Genomic DNA, 25730 nt, shown 5'->3' on the forward strand with positions numbered 1-25730 from the left:
CCAGGCAGCTTTGGCAGCGGGACTTGAATCTCTTCAGTTTGGCTGGGAATGGCTCGGCTACTGATCAACTAGCTCGGGCATGATAAATCTAGCTCAATGGGCTCTCCCAGTCTTTGTCTTTGATTCTCCAATTTAAGTATTCAGTGTGGCAGAAGTGAGCTACGTCACTGCAGGCTGGTGTATGTGAACTGGAGGCAGTAGAGTCACATGGTTTCTCCTCACCAGTCAGACATCTGTGTTTGAGCGGGCGTAGGTGGCCCTGCTCTCAAATGGGCTGCTGGCAGATGGCGTTTTGTTGGAGTACTGAGGACTCCAAAGTGGGTATGACTGGGAGAACTACATTGCACCTGGTTTAGTCAGACCTAGACCTCCATGGTATCTGTTTTATTTTTTTTTATTTTATTTTTTTCTCTGCATTGACTGCACTACACCGTTCCATTAAAATACATGGATTATGGTGTTTTGGAATGATACCAATCCCTGAAACCTTGGCATTAATTCAAAATTTCCAAAAAAAACTTCATTTTGCCTTAAAATTAAAATTACAAAATCTGGACTTATCATATTTTTGTCTATAAATCAATTTATTTATTGACATTTAGATTGAAATCTCCCGTTTTTTATTTATTTATATATATTAGAAAAAAAAAATCATTACAAACGTAAAGTCATTACAAATGATTACAAATCATTTCAATTCTAGAGGAGTTATTTCTTTTGAGCAACAGCACAATGATACCAAATTTGCACAGTGCTGGTTCCATATCTTTCATTAAATTGAAATCCTATGGCTTTTCTTTAAATTTTAGTATATATTGTATATTGCACATCTCCTAGTATGAAGTATAAAATCAGCCTTAAAATCACTGTTATTGGTTGCCGAAAGCATTTTTAAATTAGCCGAAATATATAATAAACGGGCAGGGGAAATTAGCTTTTGTGAATGACATCTGTTCAAATTCTGTTGACATCTGTGGACTTGGATTCAATAGAGCTTTAGTCATGACCTTTTCTCAAATCACTGTTTATGACTGGTGACCTGAAGCTCACAGTATTACCCTTTTCATGTAATATGCCACTTTTTGAGTGATTACATGTCTATATGTATTACTATATGAATTTCTTCCCACTCTTTAAATTCCCACTCACGTGTTCCAGCAGCATCTAGCAGTGGAGTGCCGATAGAAAGCTTGTGAAAGTGTTAATCAGCAGAGATAGAATCCAGCAACTGAATGTGTGTTATGTGCAGTCTGAACACAAGATGAGTCATCGGCAGGCCAACAGTGTGCTCTATTCTCAGGGGTGTTACAACACCACCACACAATGAGCAGTGTAGGCTTTGCCTAAAACACATCACCCTTAGAAGATGCATACAGTTTAGAGGAACATGTATATGCTTTAAAACATAATAGGATTTTTCCATTAGCTTTTTGATCACTGCAAAAAATAAGGTCTATGACCAGCAAAAGATTTATTGATGAAGTTTCGTTCATGATAAAATTCACTAACCAATCCAACTCATGAATTCTAAAGCCTAAATACAGTAGGCAGAAGTAAAAAGCTAAACATAGGCGATATTGAACTACAGCATATTCACACGAGTCTTTTTTTTAAATAACATTTTCCCTGAAAATTTGAGTTAGAATAGTATGCAAGAGCATGATGTAGAAGCACAATGGGGCTGTGAAAGCGGACTAGTGATTAGATGAGTTAAGCCCCTTTCACACTGCACGTCCGACACGGCATATTGCCGGAACATTGCCAGGTTCCCTTCTGTGTGAAAACAACCACGTCCCGGGATTGATTCCGGCATTGAACCCAGGTTGGGGACCTAGTAACATTGCCGGGTACAACCCGGGACGAGCGCTGTGTGAACAAAAGCCAGATCTAATGCTGTGTCGAAGTGATAACGCGTGACTGTTTTACCGGCTGTTTTGAAGGAAGATCAACGTTCGCAACGAAAAAATACATGCAAACTGTAATGAAGCTGAGATTAGTTAGTTCCTCACTTTCCGCGCAGACACCGAGATCGCTCGCTTGCTTCAGTGAAAGTATAACGTGTCTAACGTTTTTGACTCGTGCATTACACGTCACGCCCTGATGTCACGTGTCGTTACGGGATCTTTACGGGTTGTGTGTGAAAGCACGCACATATCCCGGGTAATCACTGGCAGTGTGAAAGTGCAAAATTTAGCAACTTGGGAACAATAGCCGGAACACTTTACCTGTGTAATGGCACTGTGAAAGGGGCATTAATGTCACAGTGCTTAGGTTAGACGACATATTGACTTTATCAACTTTGAGGGATAGACTTAGAGTCTTTACAATGGCACACGCTGTATAAAGTTCCTAGATTACATAATTTTACAGAATAACTCACAAATTAATTAAACTCCGTAGCCACTTCTTAGCCACCACCCATTTTGAGAGTAAAACGGGGTTTTTTTATGTTGTAGAATAAAACATCAAAATCTTTGGTTTCTTGCAGTAATTCATGTGTGATTGCAAGCATTCAAAGTTACAGCTTCATTTACATATTCACCCAATTGCATAGTTCTCACAGTCTTGCCATCTAGTGGTTGGAGGAATAAGTTGCTTTAATCCAAGCCATCTTTTTATAGTCATAATTTCATTAAAAGTACACACTTAACCATTAAAGAGAGAATGTTATGACAAGTGTAGTTAATGTTTCTGTCATTTTCTTGTGTTTTTCTTTTGAAAGTAGAGGGTCTGCCTCAGGTCTTCTATTTTGGACCCTGTGGGAAATACAATGCCATGGTTCTGGAGTTGCTCGGCCCCAGTCTTGAGGATCTCTTTGACCTGTGTGACCGAACGTTCTCCCTCAAGACCGTCCTGATGATCGCCATTCAGCTGGTGAGTGCACAGGCCCTCTGAGAAGCTGCTGTAGGTTAAGAGCAGCGTGGCACCTGGGTGAGAAGTGCTTGCATATCGTTTGATGATGGTTTGCAATCTAAGTGTGTAATGTGAGTCTTGTGTTCAATTTCCCTAGATTTCCCGCATGGAGTATGTGCATTCTAAAAACCTCATCTATAGGGATGTGAAGCCAGAGAACTTCCTCATTGGTCGACAAGGAAACAAGAAGGAGCACATCATTCACATCATAGACTTTGGCCTTGCGAAAGAATACATTGACCCAGAAACCAAAAAACACATTCCTTACCGGGAGCACAAGAGCCTTACCGGCACAGCTCGATACATGTCTATTAATACACACTTAGGGAAAGGTAAGTGTTAGATACCTCCCTAGTCTGATCTTAAAATGGACTTAACGTTAAATTTAGCATGTCACTATCCTCACGCTTTATGTGGCTTCTTGATTGGCTGTTTAATAGGGTTGGGAATCATGAACCAGTTCTTTTAAAGAAATACCTACTGTAGAATGCAAGAATTATGGGTAAACGCAGAAGCTCAAATGCATGTGCTTGATACACAAGATCAAACCTCATTAGTTCATCAAGCAAGCATAGTTGTTCCAAATCTTTGTTGCATGGATTCTAACAGGATCGACAAAAATGGTTCTGTAGATGAATGGAATCTTTTTTATTGTTTCGGTCAATTATTTGGTCAACTCATGGCATAATGAATTTTATTAATATTATCAACGATCAATATATTAATAGTTAAGCAAATCAAATCTGAACCAGATTTGTTATTGTGTACATGTAACTATTTTATTTACTTTTTTTAGAGCAAAGTCGGAGGGATGACCTTGAGGCTTTGGGTCACATGTTCATGTATTTCCTCCGGGGTAGTCTCCCTTGGCAGGGACTAAAAGTATGTTGAAGTAGCACGTTCGAGCCAATAAAAATATTGCCAATTTAGTTCTTGAAAATGAGACGTTGTTGTTTTGTGCTTTGCAGGCTGACACGCTGAAAGAACGTTACCAGAAGATTGGGGACACAAAGCGTAACACTCCCATTGAGGTTCTCTGTGAGAATTTTCCTGGTGAGACCCCCATCAAGTACTTCACTTGTAATCAGCTAATCTTAAAGTCAACATAAAATCAGATTTGACCGCATTTACACTTTTCATGCACATTCCTGGTCTTGTGTGCAATTCAGAAGTGCACAGTACGCCAAAGGAAATATCAAGTTTCTTTATAATAGGGATGTGCAAGACTACTCGACTAAATGATATGACTGCTGCTTCAGAATACTGTCATGTTAATGATACTTTAAAAAAATATGTTGTTTATATATATCTGGAGTTCAAATCTGTATTTTATATTGCCTTAAAGCTTGAATGCAGTAATTTTCTCATAACTCACGGCAGGTTCAGAGAAATGTCCACTTGTAGGTTAAGCAAGTTTTAGTATATGCTTGAGATAAGGGACAATACAGTTATGAAATTTTATACCAGTTTAAAAGGGAAACATGAATGCTTACTGGACAAAAACAGATCCTATACTTAACACTACACTTAAACATGGTACATGCCATGCTTTTCTTGTAATTTTGCTCCTGTCATATGTATATTTACTTTATAAAAGGCTTATGTTTTACTTATTGGTCAATGACTATTAAATCAGTTGAATTTAATAAATAAACTCGCACACTGGCCACTTTTTTGGTATAGCTGTTCAACTTCTCTCACTGCTGTCAGCTAAGAACTGAAACTGAGGCTGCAATTTTGGCCTCACCAAAATTGGACAATAGAGGATTGAAAAAAGCTTGTCTTGTCTGATGATTCTTGATTTCTGCTGCAACATTCAGATGGTAGAGTCAAAATTAGGCAGAAACTACATGAAAGCATGCATCCATCCGGCCTTGTAACAATAGTTCAGGCTGCTGCTGGTTGTGTAATGGTGTGGGGGATATTTTCTTGGACCACTGTGAGCCCCTTAATACCAATTGACCATCCATTTAAATTCCACCGTCTGAATGAGTATTGTTCACAAATTCTGAGTATGGATTACCATACATTGCCACGTCATGTACTTTCACTTTAAATTGAATGTAGCCTACATTAATCATAATGTAAGGCACGCACATTGCGTCTCTCTCTGTGTGTGTGTGTGTGTGTAATGGCTTATTTTTCAGTGGCATTCAGTATAGCAGGGATAGGCAACTCTGGACCTGGAGGGCCACTATCCTGCAGAGTTTAGCTTCAGCCCTCATAAAAACTCACCTGCCTATATCTATCTAGTAATCCCGAAAACACTGATTGGCTTGTTCAGGTGTGTTTAATTAGGGTTGGAGCTAAACTCTGCAGGATAGTGGCCCTCCAGGACTGGAGTTGCCTATCCCTGCAGTATAGGATTTGACTATTTGAATCATAAATATTAGGGCTGGGATAAACGATTATTTTTTCAGTGCATCGATTAATCTAACGATTATTTTTTTCAGACCGATTTGATTTCGATTATCTCCCCATTAATTGACTACTAACAATTTATACATGTTGATTTACAAATCATGAATTCCTTAACATTGCAATATGTTTATTGCTCTTAAAATTACAAAATAAAAGACTGACTAAGAATGAAACAAGCTTACTGAACACACAGGGCCTAGCTTACTGAAAAAAAGTTCTTCTTTCAGATGAAAATAACAACAACTTGATGTCTAGCATTCAATAAAAAAGATCACCCAAAATACTTGTTTAGACCAATTGAAAGAATACAGTAACCAATGTAAACTTGAGGGCTTTAAGCTAATACAGAGAGTGCTTTTCCAGAAAAATAAAAATTAACAGTGGGAGCAGCCTGTCATGAAGAAAAGAAAAATCTCAGAATGCTCCACGTGAAACGTTGGCGCTCCGCCCTTTTTCTATCGTGTCTAATGATTTTAGTTCATATGCACGAGGGGGAGAGAGAGAGAGAGAGAGCAAGACAGCGCTCATGTAGTTTGAAGACTGTGAGTGCGCGAGCGCGCGTGAAACTTTGGTGTTTCGCCCTTTTTCTATTGTGTTTAATGATTTTGATTAATATGCACAAGGGAAAGAGAGAGCAAGAAGCGCTCGTGTTGTTTGAAGACTGTGAGTGTGCGCGCGCAGCCGGGGCTCTCTCTCGTACGCGTCCTGTCAGGCGCAGCAGTCATTTCTATTCTACATCACTCACCGATCAAATAAGGCTTTGACAGCCGCCAAAAAATAAAGATCAATGCAGAAAAAACCCTGGATTGGTTATATAACGTTGGACAGAATGTTGATCCGGCCATCGCGTATATTCAGCTCACATAAAGAGGAATAAAAACAGGTCGACGAATCGATGCGCATATTTTGCGTCTACATATTTTTTGCGTCAACGTCATTGATGACCTCGACACGTTGTCCCAGCCTTAATAAATATCTATTATAAATAGATTGCATATAAAAATTTTCTTCTTGGAGTTTTTCAGCAACCACGTGGAAAACAGCACATCACATTCCAGAAATAAAATGGATTGTTGAAGCCTGTCATATGTTGACTTTAAGACCTTTGCTCTTATTTATTGATTACTGTCATTGTAACTTTTTCCTCCTTTGTGTTTTCAGAGGAGATGGCCACCTATCTACGCTACGTCCGGCGGTTGGATTTCTTTGAGAAGCCAGATTACGAATACTTGCGGACCTTGTTTACGGAGTTGTTTGAACGAAAAGGATATACCTTTGATTACTCTTATGACTGGGTTGGCAGACAGATTGTGAGTCAATGTCATCTTCGTAAAGAATTTATGCCTTCCACACACACTAGCCCTATTCTAGCACCTCACTACATAGGTCATATCCATAATTTAACCTGCCTTGAAACAGTTTACATGGGTAGCAACTTGTATCCTCAGTGAACTCCAATAAATTGTGATGTTAGCATGTACAGTAGCTTAGCTAATAATGCTATTCTGTTAGCATAAAAATTAATTACCATTTGTAATAATTTTTCCTCAGACTGAATATTCAGTGTAATGTACATAGGAGAATAGGAGAGAATAGAGAATAGGAGTGGGAATCACTTTGTACCTCATAATAAGATATGATACATGGCTCACGATATCGATAATATCACAATACAGCAATTCTGCGATAATCAATATATTGCTAGACAATCCTATAATGATACATCATGATATGTCTATAAAAACAAAATGCCTGTAAAAAAAAAATTAAGTGCAGGCTCTCTCTCTATATTCAAGTACAAACTGCAAAAAAGTCTGCAAAAAATCTGCAAAAATGTTAATTCTATGATCTTTTACTCACTCAAGTTTCTTCTGTTGAATGTGAAAGTTATTTTGAAGAATGTGAGTAACCAAGCAGTTGCTGGTCCCCAGTGACTTCTATAGTATTTTTCTCCTTTTGTCAAAGTTAATGGGGACCAGCAACTGATGCTCAATGTCATTTGGCATTCAGCACAAGAAATAAATTAATACAGGCATGCATCCCTCAGGCTTTCACTTTAGACATAACCAACAGTGTTTATATGTAAATCTCATGTGTTTTTGACAGTATTCAGGCCTGTTCACACCAAGAGCAATAACAGTAGCACTTTATTTTACTGTCCTGTTCCTCATGTACATACTATGTACTTATTATAGTAATTACAATAACTATGTAATAACTAGGTACTAACCCTGAACCTACCCCTAAACCTAACCCTACCCCATGTAGTTACCTTGTATTACCAGAACTTTCTTAAATACACTGTAAGTACACTATAAGTACATGTTAGTTCACGTACTGTAAAATAAAGTGCAACCGCAATAACTATAAAGTAGGGCTGTCAAAAATAGCACGTTAACGACGTTAATTAGTTGTTTGTCGTTAATTACATCAAATTTTTAATGCATTTCACGCATGCGCAGTGTGACAAATTATTTAGGTCAGGAAAGTCTCGTCGATCTCTGAATTCTCAAGATAGTAAAAAACAGCGGCGAGCGCTGCGACGAAAACACAGAAGAAGCTTAAGGTTTTACCCCAGTTACTCTCAAATACATTCATGCCAAGCTCGATAAACAGAGACGACTTTGGTAGTTGATACGCTGGAGCTTCTTCCTGTTCTAGCGTCCTGTGTTTCACACTGCGCATGCGCAGAACGCCTACATGCAATACAGCGAAAATTACAGCTGTTTGGAAAAGCATTTGCATTTTTACTTGGTTTTACTGGCACTTGAAGCCTTCAGAAGGTGAAAATATCGATCCTAAAGTATTGTGGCAGAGCACATGAACACCTCCTAAAAACAAGAGTGCCCATAATGCAGAGGGCGCATGTTTGTGTTTCTGAGTTCATTCTTTCGAGTTTCTCTAAGCATAATTTCATAGATATGTGGCTATATTTAACCACTGGTTCACCTAAAACACTATCTGTAGTTAAATCGCATGGTTTGATATAGTGCTCAGGTAAATTTGATTAAGTAAATGTTAAACTTTTGAAATTCAGAAAAAAAAGAACCACATATTGATGAATCAATACATGAAAAGTATGTATCTGTGTCCTGTTATTTATCTTTTGGTACGCATTTCAGAAAAAAAAAAAATGGTTAGGATTCAGGTGTAATTGCAAATAGTGATTAATCATGATTAATCCACTGAAAATTCTGATTAATTTGATTAAAAATTTTAATCATTTGACAGCCCTACTATAAAGATAATGATATTAGCGTCCACACCAGCGAAAAATATCATCTGTTTATTCTAAGCACACATGGGTTTGCTGCTTTAAATTCTCAAGCTTGTTACAGCAGGATGGATTCTGATTAGCTGTCAATGTTTTTATCGTTCATCAGCTGGAAAAAAATAATTATTCTGAAACGAATTCCAACGATATGGTTTCATTGTGCCTTTATGATACTGTTGTGGTGTGGACTGCTATTGTTTGATATTGCAAATGATTTTTAGAGCTATATCTTTATCGTTATCTTTATAGTTATCGTGCTTGGTGTGAACGGGCCTTTAGCGAAATCAGATGCGAAAGTTCACTTAGTCCAGTAATCAGGTGCTGTTTGACAGTCTTTTTAGCGTATGCGCTCAGGAAAAACTACGTCAGAACAGCATGCAAATTCAATGTTTAATTTGCAAGGCTTTAAAGCACATGCAAATGACGCAGTTTTTGCGTATTGCGTACTCTGTCAAATTATTTTGTCCTAAAAATGGTATAAAAGCTGAGGTAGGTCCAGACTTTGGAATTGAACATGGCTAGGGCATCTATTATTTTACTCGCACTGTTTTCTGCCATCCCGTTAAAAAGTCTATTAGACTTATGTTTACGTTTCCCTCATTCATGTGTTGAGCGCCACCCTGAGAAGCCATGAAGTAGAGACACTGGGAGCAGGGAAATCCATTTAGCACGGAGAAGGACAATTATATATTTCCATAATATATCTTGTCTCACCCCTATTAGAGAATACATAAAAAGTGGCTAAAAATTACCCACCTCTGCAAGACAGTGTAATGTTGCTGCATTTATTTGACAGATGCAGAGCTAGCTCACTTTACACTAATGTTATGTGTTTTGGTGTGTCTTTGTCAGCCCACACCGGTGGGGTCGGTCCACGTGGACTCAGGGGCATCTGCCATCACGCGTGAGAGCCATGCACACATAGACAGACCCTCCCAGCACCAGCCCTTAAGGAATCAGGTAATCTTCCACTGCTCATTAAGAAAGCTAATGATTGGTGAACTTTGTCTTTAATACGAGAACAGAAAGAGAAAATGCCCTATTTGTTAAAAGTAAATCATATTTAGCCTATACCTAATGGGTCAATCTTACAAAACAAGCCTGGGTCATTTTTCACTTCGTAATCACCACAAGCATAAATTGCATATATTTTAATCAGTTTTGATTTAATTTTAGAGTGAAATTATGGCCTAGACATGTTTTCATGGCATTTGCTCAAGAATGCTGAACAGAGACGTGGTGGAGGTGGAGTTGATTTTAGAGGGTTTCTGCAGCAGTACATATAGCTTTAATCAAAATCATTAGACTCACTCGTTCAGCAGCTGGCTGCGACAGCATGCACTGCTTTAGCATATCATGGCTCAGAGTGCATGCTTGGAATAGAAGTTCATAAAACTATGTGCAGTATTTCTGCGTATATATGTCTGGAGACTTTTTGTATTGATTCATTTGCAAGTCTCTTTAAAGTGCTTTTTCTGCCTCTCTCTTACGTTTGCAAGAGCAAATCCGCTTTGCACATTTCACAAACGTGCCCTGTTTCAAACTCATCTGCTCGAGCAAAAATTTAATTTTGGCTCAGAAGAGATTTTCGCAGAAGTTTTTGAATTTGGAATGCACTCAAATTAGTGCTCGCATTAGGTCAAGGATTAAAGTCAACCAAAAATCATATTTTTCCTTTTTGTTGGTTTTACAAAGACAGGGTGAGATAATGAAGTGACGACTGCTTTCATTTCTGGCTAAATTGTTCTTTTAAGATGTCTTGACTATATATTTCCAGTGATTTGAATCCAGTGTATATCTATATTCTTATACGGTAATTCTTGGGAGAGAAGAGGAGTGCAGAAATATTTAGAAATCCTTGGCTGAAAGACACATGCCTCATCATCAGTTTGGTGGAGGTTCTGGTGTTTTGTGAGTCGGTTTAGAGGGCACCGCATCACCGATTGGGGCACATTGAGACCTTTTCACAGTAGCACATATTTTGCCACAAAAGTCTTAAATTAATGGAATGCATTTCTATAGACTTGCCGATTATTTATTGGGTTTAGCAGGTCAATTTGTCTGATCCTTGATGCGTGGACAGCAACGCAAAGTTGATTCGGTGCTAATTTTATTAAATTGTGTTTTCAAATGTAAATCAATAAAATTATCAAATACATTATTAATGATTTTCAATTTTCAATGTTTTGTTCAAGGTAATTAAATCAAAGGTTTTTCAATAATTCAGTATGGTATTTAAAGGGATAGTTCACCTAACAATTTACATTTCGTCATTTACTTATGTTGTTCAAAACCTGTATTAATTTATTTCTTCTGTTGAACCCAAAATATATATTTTTTTAAAAATGTGGGTAAAAAAATGGTTGTTGGTAACCATTGACTTCCATAGTGTTGTCATCATAATGTTTTAATTAAATTTTTATTTATTGAACAAATATATTTTATCAAAATAAAAAAAATTGAACAAGCATTAACTTTAGTATTATATGAAACATTACTTTAGATATAAATAGAAATGTATAGTGTTTGTATCCATACTGAGTACCTTTTGCCCCATGCTAAAGAACATTTTACTCCAAGGCCATCTATTAAATGTGTACAGTTTGTTTTCCCATAAATTAAGTGCTTCATTAATGTTCAGGAAAAACATACAGTGGACAAAAGTAATGGGACACACCTCTTAATAATTGAATTCATATATATATATATATATATATAATCAAAACCTAGCCATGCAGTCAACATTTATGAACATTTGTGGGGTCATCCTCACATCACCAAGTAACCAAGTACAGTGTCAGATAGAGTTGTGTCCCTCAAAAAATACTTTTGGAAAGCCTTCCTAGAAGTGTGGAAGCTGTTATAACAAAGGCGACCCAACTTCATAGTGATGTCTATGTATTTAGATGTATCCTATGTATCCTATTCTAAGTAACTAAAGATTTTTACTGTAGTCATAAACTATGAGTAGTGAAAAGCACACTTTCAACCCCGTTGTACCCTGTGTTTTTCGTCGTGTGTCTAGAACCAGTGTTCCAGATGTACATAGAACTGTCTACAATATATATAAATATTTAATTATTTATGCCCATCTTCCAGGACACAATAAATTAGGACTCAAAAAAATCTCGGTAGCACTTTATTTTACAGTCCTGTTCCTCATGTACATACTATGTACTTATTATAGTAATTACAATAACTATGTAATAACTAGGTACTAACCCTGAACCTACCCCTAAACCTAACCCTACCCCATGTAGTTACCTTGTGTTACCAGAACTTTCTTAGATAAATACACTGTAAGTACACTATAAGTACATGTTAGTACACGTACTGTAAAATAAAGTGCAACCAAAATCTCATCTTAAACTGAATCGATAAAGTTATTAATGTCAATCCTACCAGTAAATGCAAAAGTGAATTCATATTTTCCATGATATTTTTCACATTAGCCCTGTATCGTGCCCACCACAAAACACTTTCACATTTCACACTAGTTATGCACTGGAGGGTTGTACTGAGCTGAATTTCAGAAATTAAATTTAGATTTGTGTGTTCTTTTCTCATTGTTTCTCCTGTCTGACTGAATATGTTGAGCTCCCTGTTAATGGCGTCTTGATCACTTAAATGGCAGATTAATATGACCCATCTGGTTGTATTGTATGCAGTGCGTAGCTGTGGAATTCTTTAGTTCTCTTAGTTATTGAAATTATCCTGTCAGATATTCCAATTCGATCTCAGTGTTGGATTCCGGATTTGCTGCATGTAGTGTCCACTTGGCATTCAACAGCTTTCAGAAAGTTTTCTCTTCATGTCTCTGTGTTTGTTTTGTGGTGTTTGCTTTTTGATTTGATTGGACGACTGGTCCACAGTCACTAATGCCATTTCCTGGCTTTGACTGGCTCTTGTTTTTTCTTGTTGATTTCCATTCCTGCATTGTGCTGCATGCCACCTGGCCTCACTCCGCCTGCTCTCGCTCACTCACCACACCTCCCCCCTCCTGCGCCTCCTCCTGCACCTCCTCCATCCACGCAGACGGCCATCTCCGACCGCAGAGGAGCTTGGGAGGTACAGCCCAACCGTCAGACAAACTCCTCATACCTGACCTCGCACCTGGCAGCGGACAGGCACGGAGGCTCAGTGCAGGTACAGCTTCACCCCTCGCTCGACTCCTCCTCCTGTGTGCGCTCGTGTCTACAACCATCTGCAGCAGCACGCCCCACCCGCTCTCACACTTCACTAGAACACTTCCTCTATGAGTTCCCCTTTTTGCAATTCTTATTCTTATTAAAAAGAAAAAAAAGTAGTAATGCTGCGCTTCATTCAAAGTTGAATGTGATATAATCCAACTTAACATTTCTGAATTCCAACCGTATAGCATTCAGTTGTTTAAGAGTGTTGTCAAGTAGCATTCTATTGGAATTTTCCAAGTAGGAGGTTGGAAATGTGACATTTTGATATTCTATCACTTTTCCAAGTATGAGGGTGTAAATTCCAATTTATTGAGTTGAATGAAACACAGCATAAGTAGTCACACAGAGTCTGAGATTATCAGGAAAATATGATGTAACCCCTGTTGTACGGGGTACGGTACACATTGCACAATGCAAAGCGTTGTGATGCATGTATTTGATTGAAACGGTGACAAACCTGCAGATTCACCACCTTGAGCTGCTTGCTTCACTTTTATCCTGTAGGTGCCTCAGAAGCAACACAGAAATGGCTTCTTTATTCATTGGAGGAAATTATATAATATCTAAAGATATATTAGATGACAAAATAATAAACCAAATTGTATTAGATTAAGTGTGTCTTAAGTGTACAAATACTTTTGCTAGCTGAAATAAAATATTATTTTTTGTGTTTTATTTCATTAAATGTTTATCATTGTCTTTCAAGTAACAAAAATGTTATTTTATGATTTTAGAGAATTTTTATCCGTTCTGTATATTAATGTATCTGGTGAGACTATAACGTCAAAAATAGAACATTAGTTTTTAAATGCATGGATAGCATGGATATCATAATCTGGTTATATTGGTTAATGTTGAAGTCAGTCAAAGGATTTTTTTTGTTTTTTTATTGATTGCAAAATCATTTTTAATGAAGCATTTAAATATTCCAGGTTAATATCAGGTTGAATAATCAACATACAATGAGCAAACAGCATTACAATACATGGCCCTATAGATTTCCATTGTGAGTGTATTATTGTGAAAAAAAAAAAAACAAATTTTTTTTTTTTTTTTTTTCTATTTAAATAGTGAAATGATTTTCAGTGGGAATAAAGTTTAAGTTGTATTTAACCAGGAATTAATGACCAGCCACTAAATCCTCTTTCAGATGAAAGTATGGTAGTAAATGATATTCCTCAATGACTGCCTTCCAATAGTTACTTGCACAGATACACAGTTCTGTAAGGAATTTCTGTAGATGAAATGACTGATCTAAATAAAATAGCGTTTTTACACTGAGGCTACCCAATACTTTTATTGTATTTTTATTTTAATTAATTTAATTAATTCATTACTTTTTGCCACAGGTGATGAGCTCAACTAATGGTGAACTGAATGCAGATGACCCACTGGCGGCCCACTCGAACGCACCAATCACAGCGCAGGCAGAGGTGGAGGTGGTGGAAGAGGCCAAGTATGTGCACATGGCTTCTCTCAGGTTTCTGTCTCTAATTGATGCAAGCTGTCCTTTAGCACTCTGGGTTTTTACATGATTTCACCCCTGCCCTCATTGGTCCATTTCCATCCGCTCCCGTGTAGTGCTCTGTGTCTCCAAATTGTTTAATGGAACATTACATTTTCATTTAAATTCAAATAGAAAACAGTTCTTTTAAATTGTAAAAAATATTTCACAATAATATTGTTTTTACTGTATCTTTTATCAAGAAAATACAGCCTTGCTGAGGATAAGAGACTTCTTTCAAAAACATGAATCTTAATTCCAAACTTTTGACTGGTAGTTTACATTTTTAACTATGACATTTTGGAAGGCAGCTGTCGAAATTCAGGTACAATTTTACACTCATTAGTTTCCTATTCTTCTATACATGCAATTGAGTTTCAGTCATACAAAACACCCTGTCTGATATAATTTGTAACACTTATTCTTGTAGTTCTTTGATATCTTAAAAAGCACTCTGTCTTTGATTTATTTGATGCACAGACTTGAAAGTGATACAGACAGCAGCTGCCTTTATCAATTAACAGGATTGCACAAACACACAAGGTCGCCATGGTTATCGAAGGGTATTAATGCTCACCAGAGCCCTTTCTTCTAATCTCTCTGATCCTTTCTCCTTTGCATTTCCTTCTTTTCTTGAATATAGCAACCTGTCTACTGCTTTATCATTGTTACATATCATTATTTAAATATTAAGCCTGAAATGTTGGAACACTGCCACTTGTCTACTTTACACAAAGTTACATTAAATGGAAAGTTCATCCAAAAATGAGAATCATCATGCACAGTTCACACAATCATCAGATGGGTTTTTCAAGGGCTTCACACTATTAGTGTTCGGCTTCTGTTTCATGTCCTATGCTTAGCTCATGATTGTGCCTTCCAACTAGAGGAGCAAATGAGATACTTATTATTTTACTCTTTATTTTTTATATAAAAAAAAGAAAAATTCTATTTATTACATCATATAGAAAACGTCTTTTGTGAGATTAGGTACAACAATTCTTATTCCATTTTCTGAGAAAGGACACTAGCATTAAAATTACTTTAATAAGATGAAAAATGGCATTATCACTTTTCCAGTGAGATGCATTAAATTTTCTATGTAGTAAATATATATATATATATATATATATATTAGGGCCGGGACTCGATTAAAAAAATTAATCTAATTAATTAGAGGCTTTGTAATTAATTAATCAAAATTAATCGCATTTTAATCGCATATAAATATTTTACCTGAGAACAGTGAGAAGTAATTTTTTTTCACATGGATTTATAGTATATCATTGAATAATGACTGAATACATAAGCTTAAGCAACAAAATATTGTTTATTTTTGTTCAACCAAGTCTGTAACCTTGGTGCAGAACACAATACTGTCAATTACATTCAGAACATTGGAAACACTGACTATTAGAAAACATCTCTCTGTTGCTTCAGAGGCCATAACATACTAAGTCCAACTCTCAATAACCTTGGCCAAAACAATAAAGAGTTCAACATAAACTGTTGCACCAACAAAATAATACATAGTTCAACATAAAGTGTAAAGTCCACGCTAGCTGCTATATGTTTTGCGTTGAGGTGATACTTGAGGCTCGATGTGCTGCTGCGGTGATATGCGAACGCTAGTTGGTGCTCCAGTATAATCGGTCCGCCGAAACTCATCCAGTGAGAAACGTTCCGCGGTGCAAAAATAAGTTATTAAAAATGCGGGAAATTTTTTTCTGTAATTAATTAATCTTAGTTAACGCGTTAAAGTCCCGGCCCTAATATATATATATATATATATATATATATATATCTTTAACCACAAATGTTAAAATTCATGTCACGTGTCTCTAAATCCTGTGAGCTTTAAAATATTAAAAGTTCATAGCTAATATTGGAGTTGAATAACTAAGAACACTTCATCTAATCTCATCTAATTTCTATATCTCACGTACGTATATTATCATTACTGAGTGGCACACTTAAAACGGTGTTGTTATCTTAGCTTTGGTTTAAAATTCTGATTGGAGGAGCTGCATTTGAAGCTGTAAAAGTCAAAACCTGTTGAATGCTGCATTGTGTGACTGTCCAGGTCATAAAATCAGAAATGATATCTTATTTACCTATACTTAAACATATTGCAATATGCAACATATAAAACATATTTAAGTCTTATTTTTTCAAATTTGTTAGATTTCTCTCTAATACATGAAGTTGCTTTTTGACAACTTTTAAACAACCTACTTGGCATGGGCCGTTATTTTACGGTATCCTGTTATTGTGATTACAGCTCTAAGATGTGTTGTTAAAATGTATGGTTAAAAACAAGCTTCTTTTCTTTATTGAACACAATCTATTTGATTTTTTTGAGCATCTATAATATAATCAAATAATGTTATAAAAATGTATCATTGTTTTAGTGTTGATGCACATATAGCGATAGCCACTTTCTGAATATTTAAGAAAAAAATTAGTTAAGATGCTACACATTTAGCTTGAGTAGTTTTTATTTTAAATTAGATTGTATAATTTAATAATAATCCCAATTGAAACCAAAACAACGTTCTGACTAACTATTTGTATAGTACATAAAACCGCAAATGACGCTTGAATGAGACACAGATTCACTCTCTGACAGCAGGTGCATACCGCAGCAGATACAGCGTTTTCTTGGTTACCACTGTAAACAAAGCAGGGCTGTGCTTCAAGTGTTAGTTCTTCCAAAAATGAAAATTAAGCCATACATTACTCACCTTGAAGTCATCCTAGTTGTATATGACTTCCTTCTTTCAGACAAATCCAGGCAGAGTCATTTAAAAAAATGTCTTTGATCTTTCAAACATGTTTGAAGCAACTCAGCGGATGTTGCACTTCCAATCGGTCCATGAGAAGTTTAATAAAAAGCTCATCCATTGAAAACAGTGTCTTGAACGGCTCAGGTGGGTGAACAAAGGCATGAAGTATGGAGGTCAGCTTTGATCATGCGCCGGTGAGTCTCGTGTAAACCAGCGTTTGTTAACGGGAGCAAAGGAACGTCTCAAGATACAAATGTAACCATGGTTCCCTGAGTAGGGAACAAGACTGCATCCTCTAGGGGTCGCTATGGGGAACACCTCATCGTGACCAGTGTCAGAAGCATACATTGAAAAAACTCCAACGTGAGAACACATCATTCACTTCTTTGTCTGAGGGGATGCCATGCTGAGGGCAGTGCAGGCCAGAATCATGCCAAATACTAAGTACCAACTCTACCATTTCCATGGGAGTTGCCCCCAGGACGTTTAGACAGCTATCTATGACAGTACCCCTTACGGCCAAAGACCTAGGCTACATACCCAAATTATTTGTTAGGGCCTCGGCCCTGGGTAGAGCTGAAGGCTTGGAATCAGGAAAGATTCCTTTAAAGGGATACGGCTAAGAATCTAACATTTTATAGATGGTTTCAACGGCATCAACATAAACAAACGTTAATGCGCGTGAGCGCTTTTGTGGACCTAACTTAACTTCCGGTAGACTCCAAATAGAATCAATAACAACAGTCAAGTCCCTCTAGAGTAGATATTTTTTGATTACAAACAAAATATGTTTGCTGCGTGGATCAGGCGGACTTAATGAAAATGCAAATTCATTCTTTGCCAGCAGGAGATGTTTTAAAGCATAGACATAAAGCGCGAGAAATAGAGGTTTCCCCAGTAACAGCTGTAAACAAAGCAGAGCTGGTATGCTCATACGCTGCTATATCAGGCATATAAAATGCAATTCTTCCTTCAGAAATACAGCGATATAAAAACAACTGTGCCTCGTTTTGATATTTAAACATAAATGTAAGGAATTATTATTATTTAACGTGCAGTACGTTACGTAATGTTACGTTACTCATGTTTATTTAACTAAGCCTTTTTGAAAATCGATCAGTTTTAAAATTGTGGCGAGTCTCCAAAAATAAATAAATGTATGGGAAACACATCCCGCAGCACAACCACCTGAGCCCAACTTCAGTTTACTCATCACCTTGGCTTTAACTGCGTTTGTAGATGGCACCGCAGCCAGACCGATAAACACAACACAGACCGGAAGTTAACTTAGGTCCAGGCGCGTGCGCCCGATGAAACCGTCTATACTAAGTCTTGCCTGTTACACAGGGGCAAACGCTAGCTTTCGCATAAGCTTGGTGAAGGAGCGGTCTCAACAGATCTCTAGTAGCAACACCCTGTTAAGATAGGTATACGAGGATACATAGGTGGCGTGCACACTTACGATAGCATGGATTTTCAAATACTGTTCTAAGGAGGGGCTCTCGTGGCACTCCGATAGAGCAGCTCATGGATACAGTATGTATGAGAGTCATCAACTCTAATTGAGAAGGCTCAGCCTCAGGTTCAGGGAGGACGCAGTTCGAAGTTCCCTTGAAATGGAAGCCAAGTGTCCTTACTTTAGCAAAGGAAAACATGTCTCCTCTTGGCTTATATTGAAATCCTCTGACATTCTTTACAAATCCTCATTTTGTACTTCTAATTAATGACTGTTGTTTTGTTTATATCTCTCTGATGCTTTCCGCTTGCGTCACTTCTGAGCTTTGCATCCGTGAAGCTGACCTCATACGTTATTCCCCCGGGAACTGCTTCATTTAAAACCATCAGCGCAAGCTAGATTAAAGTGATTATTACGGTTTGAATATGGATATTTTTCTTGTGTTTTTCTATTAAACTTCTCATGAACCGATGCAGTGCAACACCTGCTTGAAAGATCAAAGACAATTTTTTTTAAAAACTCCAAAGAAGAAAGTCATATACACCTAGGATGACTTCAGGGTGAGTAATTTATGGCGTAATTTTCATTTTTGGCGGAACTAACCCTTTAAACACTGCTTTAATATGTATTATAAAGAGACAAGATGAAAAGAAAATACTACTTCAACTTAACCTTCATCAAAACATTCATCCCCTAATTCAGTATTTAGGATTTTCTGCTACAGTATTTTCTCCTCTTTGCATCCGTCTTCAGCGTCTCTGACCTCGTTAACGGCTGTTTACGGACTTCGTTGCAAATTACATTTTGAAACTGTGAAATTCTCAAATCGCAGTACACCTTGAAACCGGTAATCGGCCCATGCCTGTAACCTACAACCTACAGCCAGAGACCCAGTGATCAAACTGGAGCATATGTATGTTGTGCCATCTTAGAGCGGTGGGCTGGTGAGCTGAGGATAACTACAATTCTTAGATTTCTACAAAGAGAGATACAGAAAATACCAATTATGATATTAATTAATAAAAGGCGACTGTAAATTGAGCAGATGTTTATATCTACACTGTCTGTCCCCTGAGTCTGTCTCTCTCTTTCTTTCTGTTTGTGTCTCCCTGTTGGTTTTTGTCGCCGACATTAGGTTTGTCTCATCGTCTCACCTCTGTGTAATAATCTCTGTCTTTTCTCTTTTCACACTCTTCTGTAGCTGCGTGAAAATGCTCAACCTGTGGTGAGTCCCTCTCTCCAGTCCACATCAAACCCAAGGGGAGTGGACCAGCCTAGACTGTGGCCATATAGATCACGCCTACACCAAGATCTGCTAACATAGATGTAGGCTAATGTAGCTGTTCATGGTCTGTGAGTTTGAAGGAGAAAGAGGGAGGTCTGTTTGCTCAAACTGTCTGATTTGAGGGGCTGAAATACCCTAAATTTAATTAGAGGTACACTGAGAAGCCTTAAATAGCCCAACTTTAGCTTAATTACAAAAACCAAATTGATAGAATGAGGATGGAGAGGTTAAGCGAACATGCGCAGTTCCTTACAGAAGTATGCAGACTCTTAACTAAATCTCAGATTTTATACCACAGCATTATTACATTTATTTGATATGATTGTTTGACACAATCAGAATTAATTCAGATTTAGTTTTTTGCAGTTGCACAGCCATGAAGTTCCAAGTTTATTGACCGCATGATGCTTCACATTTTCCCCCCATTATTATTACATATTAATTTCATATGAATAAAAGTCCTAGCAGAAGTCCTTGGCGGATTATTTATTTATTATGATAATAAATCCTAAATCTCTCATTTTACTGAATTTCCAATCCTACAATGGCATATTTAATATTATAAGTATATTTTACAGCATTAAACTGTCATATTTTATACCATGGCATTATTATATTTATTTGATGTGATTGGTTGACACAATCAGAATTTATTCTGGTTTTATTCTTAATTTGTATTCACTCTTCACTCCTGAAATGCAATTTTACAGCCAAGTAGTTTGATTATTTTCAAAATTGCAAAAAAAAATTTTTGACATCCTGAAATTATCTGATCAGTGTTTCAGAGTAATTATTTATTTAGCTAATTAATAATTCATATTTTAATTATATTTATTTACTTATATAGTTTTTTTAAATTTATAAATATATTTTTTTAGAACTAAATATAGTACAGATAATATAATTTAAATGTAGTATTTAGTAAAAAGGCAGACTTGGTTAAGGAACTGCATGTTTTTGACATTATGACTTTTCATTGACAACCACAGTGAACCCAACCGATACAGCCAGTGACTGACCGTCAGATTTACTGGCTGTTTAACAGCAGCATCCTTTAGAAACTTGTTTAGTAAAGTCTATCACTTTTCAATGTGTCAGTCTGGAGCTGTTCTCTTCCACTGCATGTGCCTTGTTTACCCTGACCCGTTCTGTCGTGTTGTTGCTGTTTAACATTCTGTTGTTGATGCTTGTAATGAAACATAAATGTCTTTTAAGTATGCTTTTTTTTTCACTTTGACCAGTTATTGTCCATTTATATGTTGCATTTAGGTTGGTACGGATATACTAATGCATTATTGACAGCGCTGACAATATGTAGCTTAACCCACATTTCTGCTTTAAGTTTTACAAAGGCAGCTACATAATGATGGCGTATGTGTAACTAAAGGGCAGATGCTTCATTATTAGGTTGGAAGAATCAGCTAATCGGCTGCTTTCATTAACATCGCTAAGACTAACCTGTGTGTTCTTCCTCAGGTGCTGCTGTTTCTTCAAGAGGAAGAGGAAGAAGAACACTCAACGGCACAAATGAACCTCCGGCCTCACCGCGCAGTCCGTTCCTTTGATTGTTTCTAGAGCATTCAAATAAAGAAATTTTACAAGACCACAAGAGCAAAGCCCTCCAAACGAGTAGGGGGCTGATGTATGAAAACGAAGAGGCATGCACACGTAGTCTCTGTGGGGATTGTCATTGTTTTTGTTTCGTTTTTTTTTTTTTTTTTCACATCTAAACTTTAAGCAGCGAAGGGCCTCATCCTCGGACTGTCTCTAGGATCTCCACTCAAACCTAAGGATCTCAAAGCACTGGAACAGCGCTGCACTTCATTTGCTGTTTTGCGTCTTTTTCGTTCTCCTCGTCCTCGGCGGTGGACGTGCTGGGGAGGAAGTCTCTGAATGTGCCCTCTCATCCTCTTCCTCCACAATAGGCACAGTTCTAGCCCTTTGTGTGACATAGAGAGAGGGAGAAACGGAAAAGTCGCCCATGATGGAGCTCAAACTGCAGAACTTTTCCTCCCCCGAGCACCCCCCGGCCCGCTTCCACTCCACACGAGACGGTGGTTTTTGATTTCACACTTAACCCTTTTGACATGTTTGTGTATTTGTTGGCTGATTGTTGGTTCTCATGCTGCCAGGAAGTGGTCGAAGCCTTAGAATATGACTTGCAGATTTCTTCGTCGTATCTATCGGAGTGATTTAACGTACATGGGCAAAGCGCAAAACATTTACTGATGCTAGCTTGCCTTTACACGTGAACTTTGTGAAAGTGTGACTTAAGCAGCTGTTTCCACTCGTGGCGCGCCTGCGTTCCACTGACTAGTATTTAAGCTGCTTGTTCTAAAGCACTCCTCCCACTTCAACCCACCAGCCAGTCATGCTGCTTTCTCCTCTTACGATATCGTACCGCTTTGAAGTACAGCTGGCTGCTTTTCTATTGGCTGAGGTGGCCAGTAAGACTTAACCTTCTGCGCTTTTGTATCTTTCTGTCCATATAGTCACTTTTTATTCCCATGACCAGTTCCTAATAGATGTTGTTTTTTTATGCCTGAACAACTGCTAAATGTTCAGAATGAGAACAACCGTTTCATGTGCCAGAGTGGCTTGGAAAACACCTAAATGTGTTCATATTAGGCGAAAGATGTCACAAATATTGTAATAACGGCCATTCAGAAGGCGTTTCCTCGTTTAGTAGTTGTCATGAGGTGAAACCTGGGAGGACGCAGACTGACGGTAGTGACTGCCACTGCGAAACATCTCCATTTAATGCCTTAACATTACTCCGCAGAGTGGGCTTCTGCGATAGGACATTACGAAATTCCTCCCATGCCTTCATACTGACCTGATACATGTCTCATTCCCTTTAGGAACTTTGCTTGAGAGGGTCTGGATCAACAAAATCGAAAACTTATAATAACTTAACATAAATTTATTATGTGGCAGAAAAGGCGTGAAGAGCCGTTGAAATGGCGTGTTTGTAAACGCTCTCGAGGTTGTTATAGTGGCCATAGGCATATTCTGAGATGGGACCGCCCTTGACCTCTTGCATGGATGAGGCGGTCCTTTCCTGAGCGCAATCCTTTAGGCAGGAATTATGTAAAATTGGGTTAAATGCGAAACAATTACTGTAGGTCTTTTTTTGTTTGTTTTTTCACTTCAGAAAATTGGTTGTGATGTTGCCTTGCTCATATTTTGGTTTTACCATTCACCTGTTCACAGCATTAAATCCATGTTTTTATTTTTGGGATCTTTCTAATGTATAGTAAATGTGAATTAATGTAAGATAAATGATATAACTATTATTTTATTTTATCTTGATCACCGTACAAAAGTTGAGAGAGAAGCCATAGGAGTGTGTGACTGCACTAGTTTTTTTTAGGCCCCTGTTTACGTCAGCCTGTATTCTACTGACCTCTGAGCTCACCTTTCATAAGTAACAGAGGTAAACAAGGCTTTCTGAAGAAATTTTCCATGCCCATTGTTTTTTGGGAAATCCTTGAGGGCCTACAGATGCCTTGCTTGAATGTTCGAAGCAGTGGATAAAGTGAGTGTGCTGGACCAAATAGATAACGCAAATGAAAGTAACGCAAATGGGCACAGATCCTGTATTAGCATGTTTCACCTCTTAACTCATCAGTTGGGTAATCCAGCTGTGTGTTTCCACTCGTTTATATATGTAAATAGTAACAAGGCGAGCTCTCACTGACCCATTCCTTTTCGGATTCACCTTGAGGAATGATTTCCACCATCTAAGTACGGGAGTTGCGTTTAAATCTCGGGTTGGCGGTTATAGAGGAGTCAACCAACCACGTGTATAATACTTTCCATGTATTTCTGATGTGACCGTTATTTAATAGATATTCCTTATGCTAGTGATGCAAGTCACTTTGGGTCTAAATTATTCTGTGAAAAGTACTTGAATAATACTGTCTCGCACAAGCATCGAGGCTGAATTTTATTTAACGTTCTACTCTTAACGACAAGTATTACGTGCCTCGCTAGAGTTGAAAGACAATTTAGTATTTCTGGATGTGCACTGTTTGTTATCGCCAGGTGCGTCTGGCTCTAAGAAGTGAGATTTTATTAAATTATTTGCAGGATTTAACCCCTTAATTCTTGTTAACTCTTCCAAAGTCAGAGTGGGAGGCCTTGGCTTGTTACGAAGCCATTTGGAATTGTTTTTCAATATGAGCAGAATGTGAAATTGTTTAGCTTTGGATTAATGAATGAGGAGGCCAGTCCTACACACGGAAGACTGTGCAGATGTACTTTGGAAATATGATAATTTGGATAAAAATGACTCATCCATGTTAAACACTACATTTAGACACTGAAACCACACTCTTGATGAGGGGTGGCTAGAACAGATGTTATTCCTTATTACTGGAATTTTGGATAATGCGATCATAATGACTGCTGGCTCTCGTCAATTGCAAGGTGATGACTATTTCCTTTAAGTTTCCCTTTTTTTTTTCTTTTTTTTTTTTTTTTTTAAAGATTGTACCATATGTTTTTGTACCTTTTTGTTTTAATAAAGATGGTGTTTACGGCCTTCTAAGTCCATTTGAGGTTTAAATACAAAATTATTCCATGAAAGTGATTGATTCCCCAAAACTGAAGTCATTCAGGAAGCTTTCAGGATCCTTTTTTGAGAGGTGTACCATTCCGTTTCCTTTGAATTGCCTTTGCTTTTGTATCACGGTTCAGGTCACTTTACTGTGCTGCAGATTTGCATACAGAAAGGTAAATAGTTATTCTCCTAAAGTTGGAAGTGACATTAAATGCAGATTTTATGTGCATGGCTTTTGATTCCCAAAAGTAATGGAAACTACTTGTTAATGGGGCACTGAAGAGCATTGTGGGCATGAAGTTGATACACTGTTATTCTGTGGCTGCGTGATGCCTTAAACATGCTACTGCAAGCCTGACCCCTCTGTACTTTCCAGTTCAGCAGGTAAATGTCCACTGCGTACTATTTTGCCACTGTATACTGTATTGCCCTTCCATTGTGTCTGCTCCAGTCATAGCTTTTTTTCTCTCTGAAAAAAATGTAATCATTCCTGTCTCAAGATTTTCGTTATTGTGGGAACTTGTTGAACTTGTTTTTGTTTTATTTAATGATCAGTCTGATCTGGTTAACTGCTCATTTTTAATGACCTCGGAATGATTATATTACAGGAGTCTGGTAGGAAAGCACTGCAATATTTGAATTCTCTTTTTCACGTTTTTGTAGCGTTTCTTTCAGTAAGGATGTTTCTGTACTTCAAACATATTAAAAAACTGAATTGTACAGTAATAGAGGAGTCATTCTCTTGTTCTGGTAATACTTACAGAGATACTTTAAATTTCATTGTATTATGAATTTATTGTGTTGAAATATGAATGTTGCTTAAATGTATTTCAATGATTTTACTTTGTCAAGGGCTTCAGCTGTGATGGACCCGTTTTGTTTTCTCCTCTCTCTTTAAATACATATTTTGTTTTTTAAGTTGCAGGAAGATTAAGGCCTTCATCTTAATCTCATTTAAAATGCCTATTTTCCAGAGGAGTCATAAAAAAAATTCCATGCATAATCTTTCAAATGACATTTTTATTCCCTCCACTCGTAAAGGGAAACTCAAGTTTGCACCCTTTTTTATGTAAAATAAAAGAAAATGTCTCTTAACCTCTGAGTGGAAATCCTTCCTTTTTTTTTCTTCTCAAAAGTTATTTGTGTCCTAAAACCTTTGTAGTGTAAAATAAAAAATTATACATTATATAATAATATTGTATAATTACAGGTACACATAAATATACAGCAGATTGATGTTTTTATATATATATATATATATACACACACACACACAAACAAAAATATATTTGTGGTATAAGTTATTTTGCTAATATTTATAATGTAAGGATAAA

At 37.3% G+C, this 25730-nt stretch overlaps 1 protein-coding gene across 10 annotated transcripts in view; it reads left to right on the forward strand.

Annotated features, from left to right (window-relative positions):
* LOC128016544 (casein kinase I) overlaps positions 1-25491 on the forward strand; it is a 47637-nt gene extending 22146 nt beyond the window's left edge. For 3 of the 10 annotated variants that reach the window (XM_052601118.1, XM_052601121.1, XM_052601119.1), the window contains exons 5-14: positions 2723-2874; positions 3011-3245; positions 3710-3795; positions 3882-3966; positions 6496-6644; positions 9461-9568; positions 12644-12754; positions 14151-14257; positions 19749-19772; positions 21309-25491. In XM_052601118.1, coding sequence (XP_052457078.1) covers positions 2723-2874; positions 3011-3245; positions 3710-3795; positions 3882-3966; positions 6496-6644; positions 9461-9568; positions 12644-12754; positions 14151-14257; positions 19749-19772; positions 21309-21363 — 1112 coding nt within the window. In that variant the 3' untranslated portion in view covers positions 21364-25491. The remainder of the gene's footprint in view (positions 1-2722; positions 2875-3010; positions 3246-3709; positions 3796-3881; positions 3967-6495; positions 6645-9460; positions 9569-12643; positions 12755-14150; positions 14258-19748; positions 19773-21308) is intronic. The other 7 variants (XM_052601122.1, XM_052601123.1, XM_052601124.1 and 4 more) reach the window with 7 other exon arrangements.
* Positions 25492-25730: the final 239 nt, after the last annotated feature.

Source organism: Carassius gibelio, chromosome A7 (assembly GCF_023724105.1).
Source record: "Carassius gibelio isolate Cgi1373 ecotype wild population from Czech Republic chromosome A7, carGib1.2-hapl.c, whole genome shotgun sequence".
Lineage (NCBI taxonomy): Eukaryota > Metazoa > Chordata > Actinopteri > Cypriniformes > Cyprinidae > Carassius > Carassius gibelio.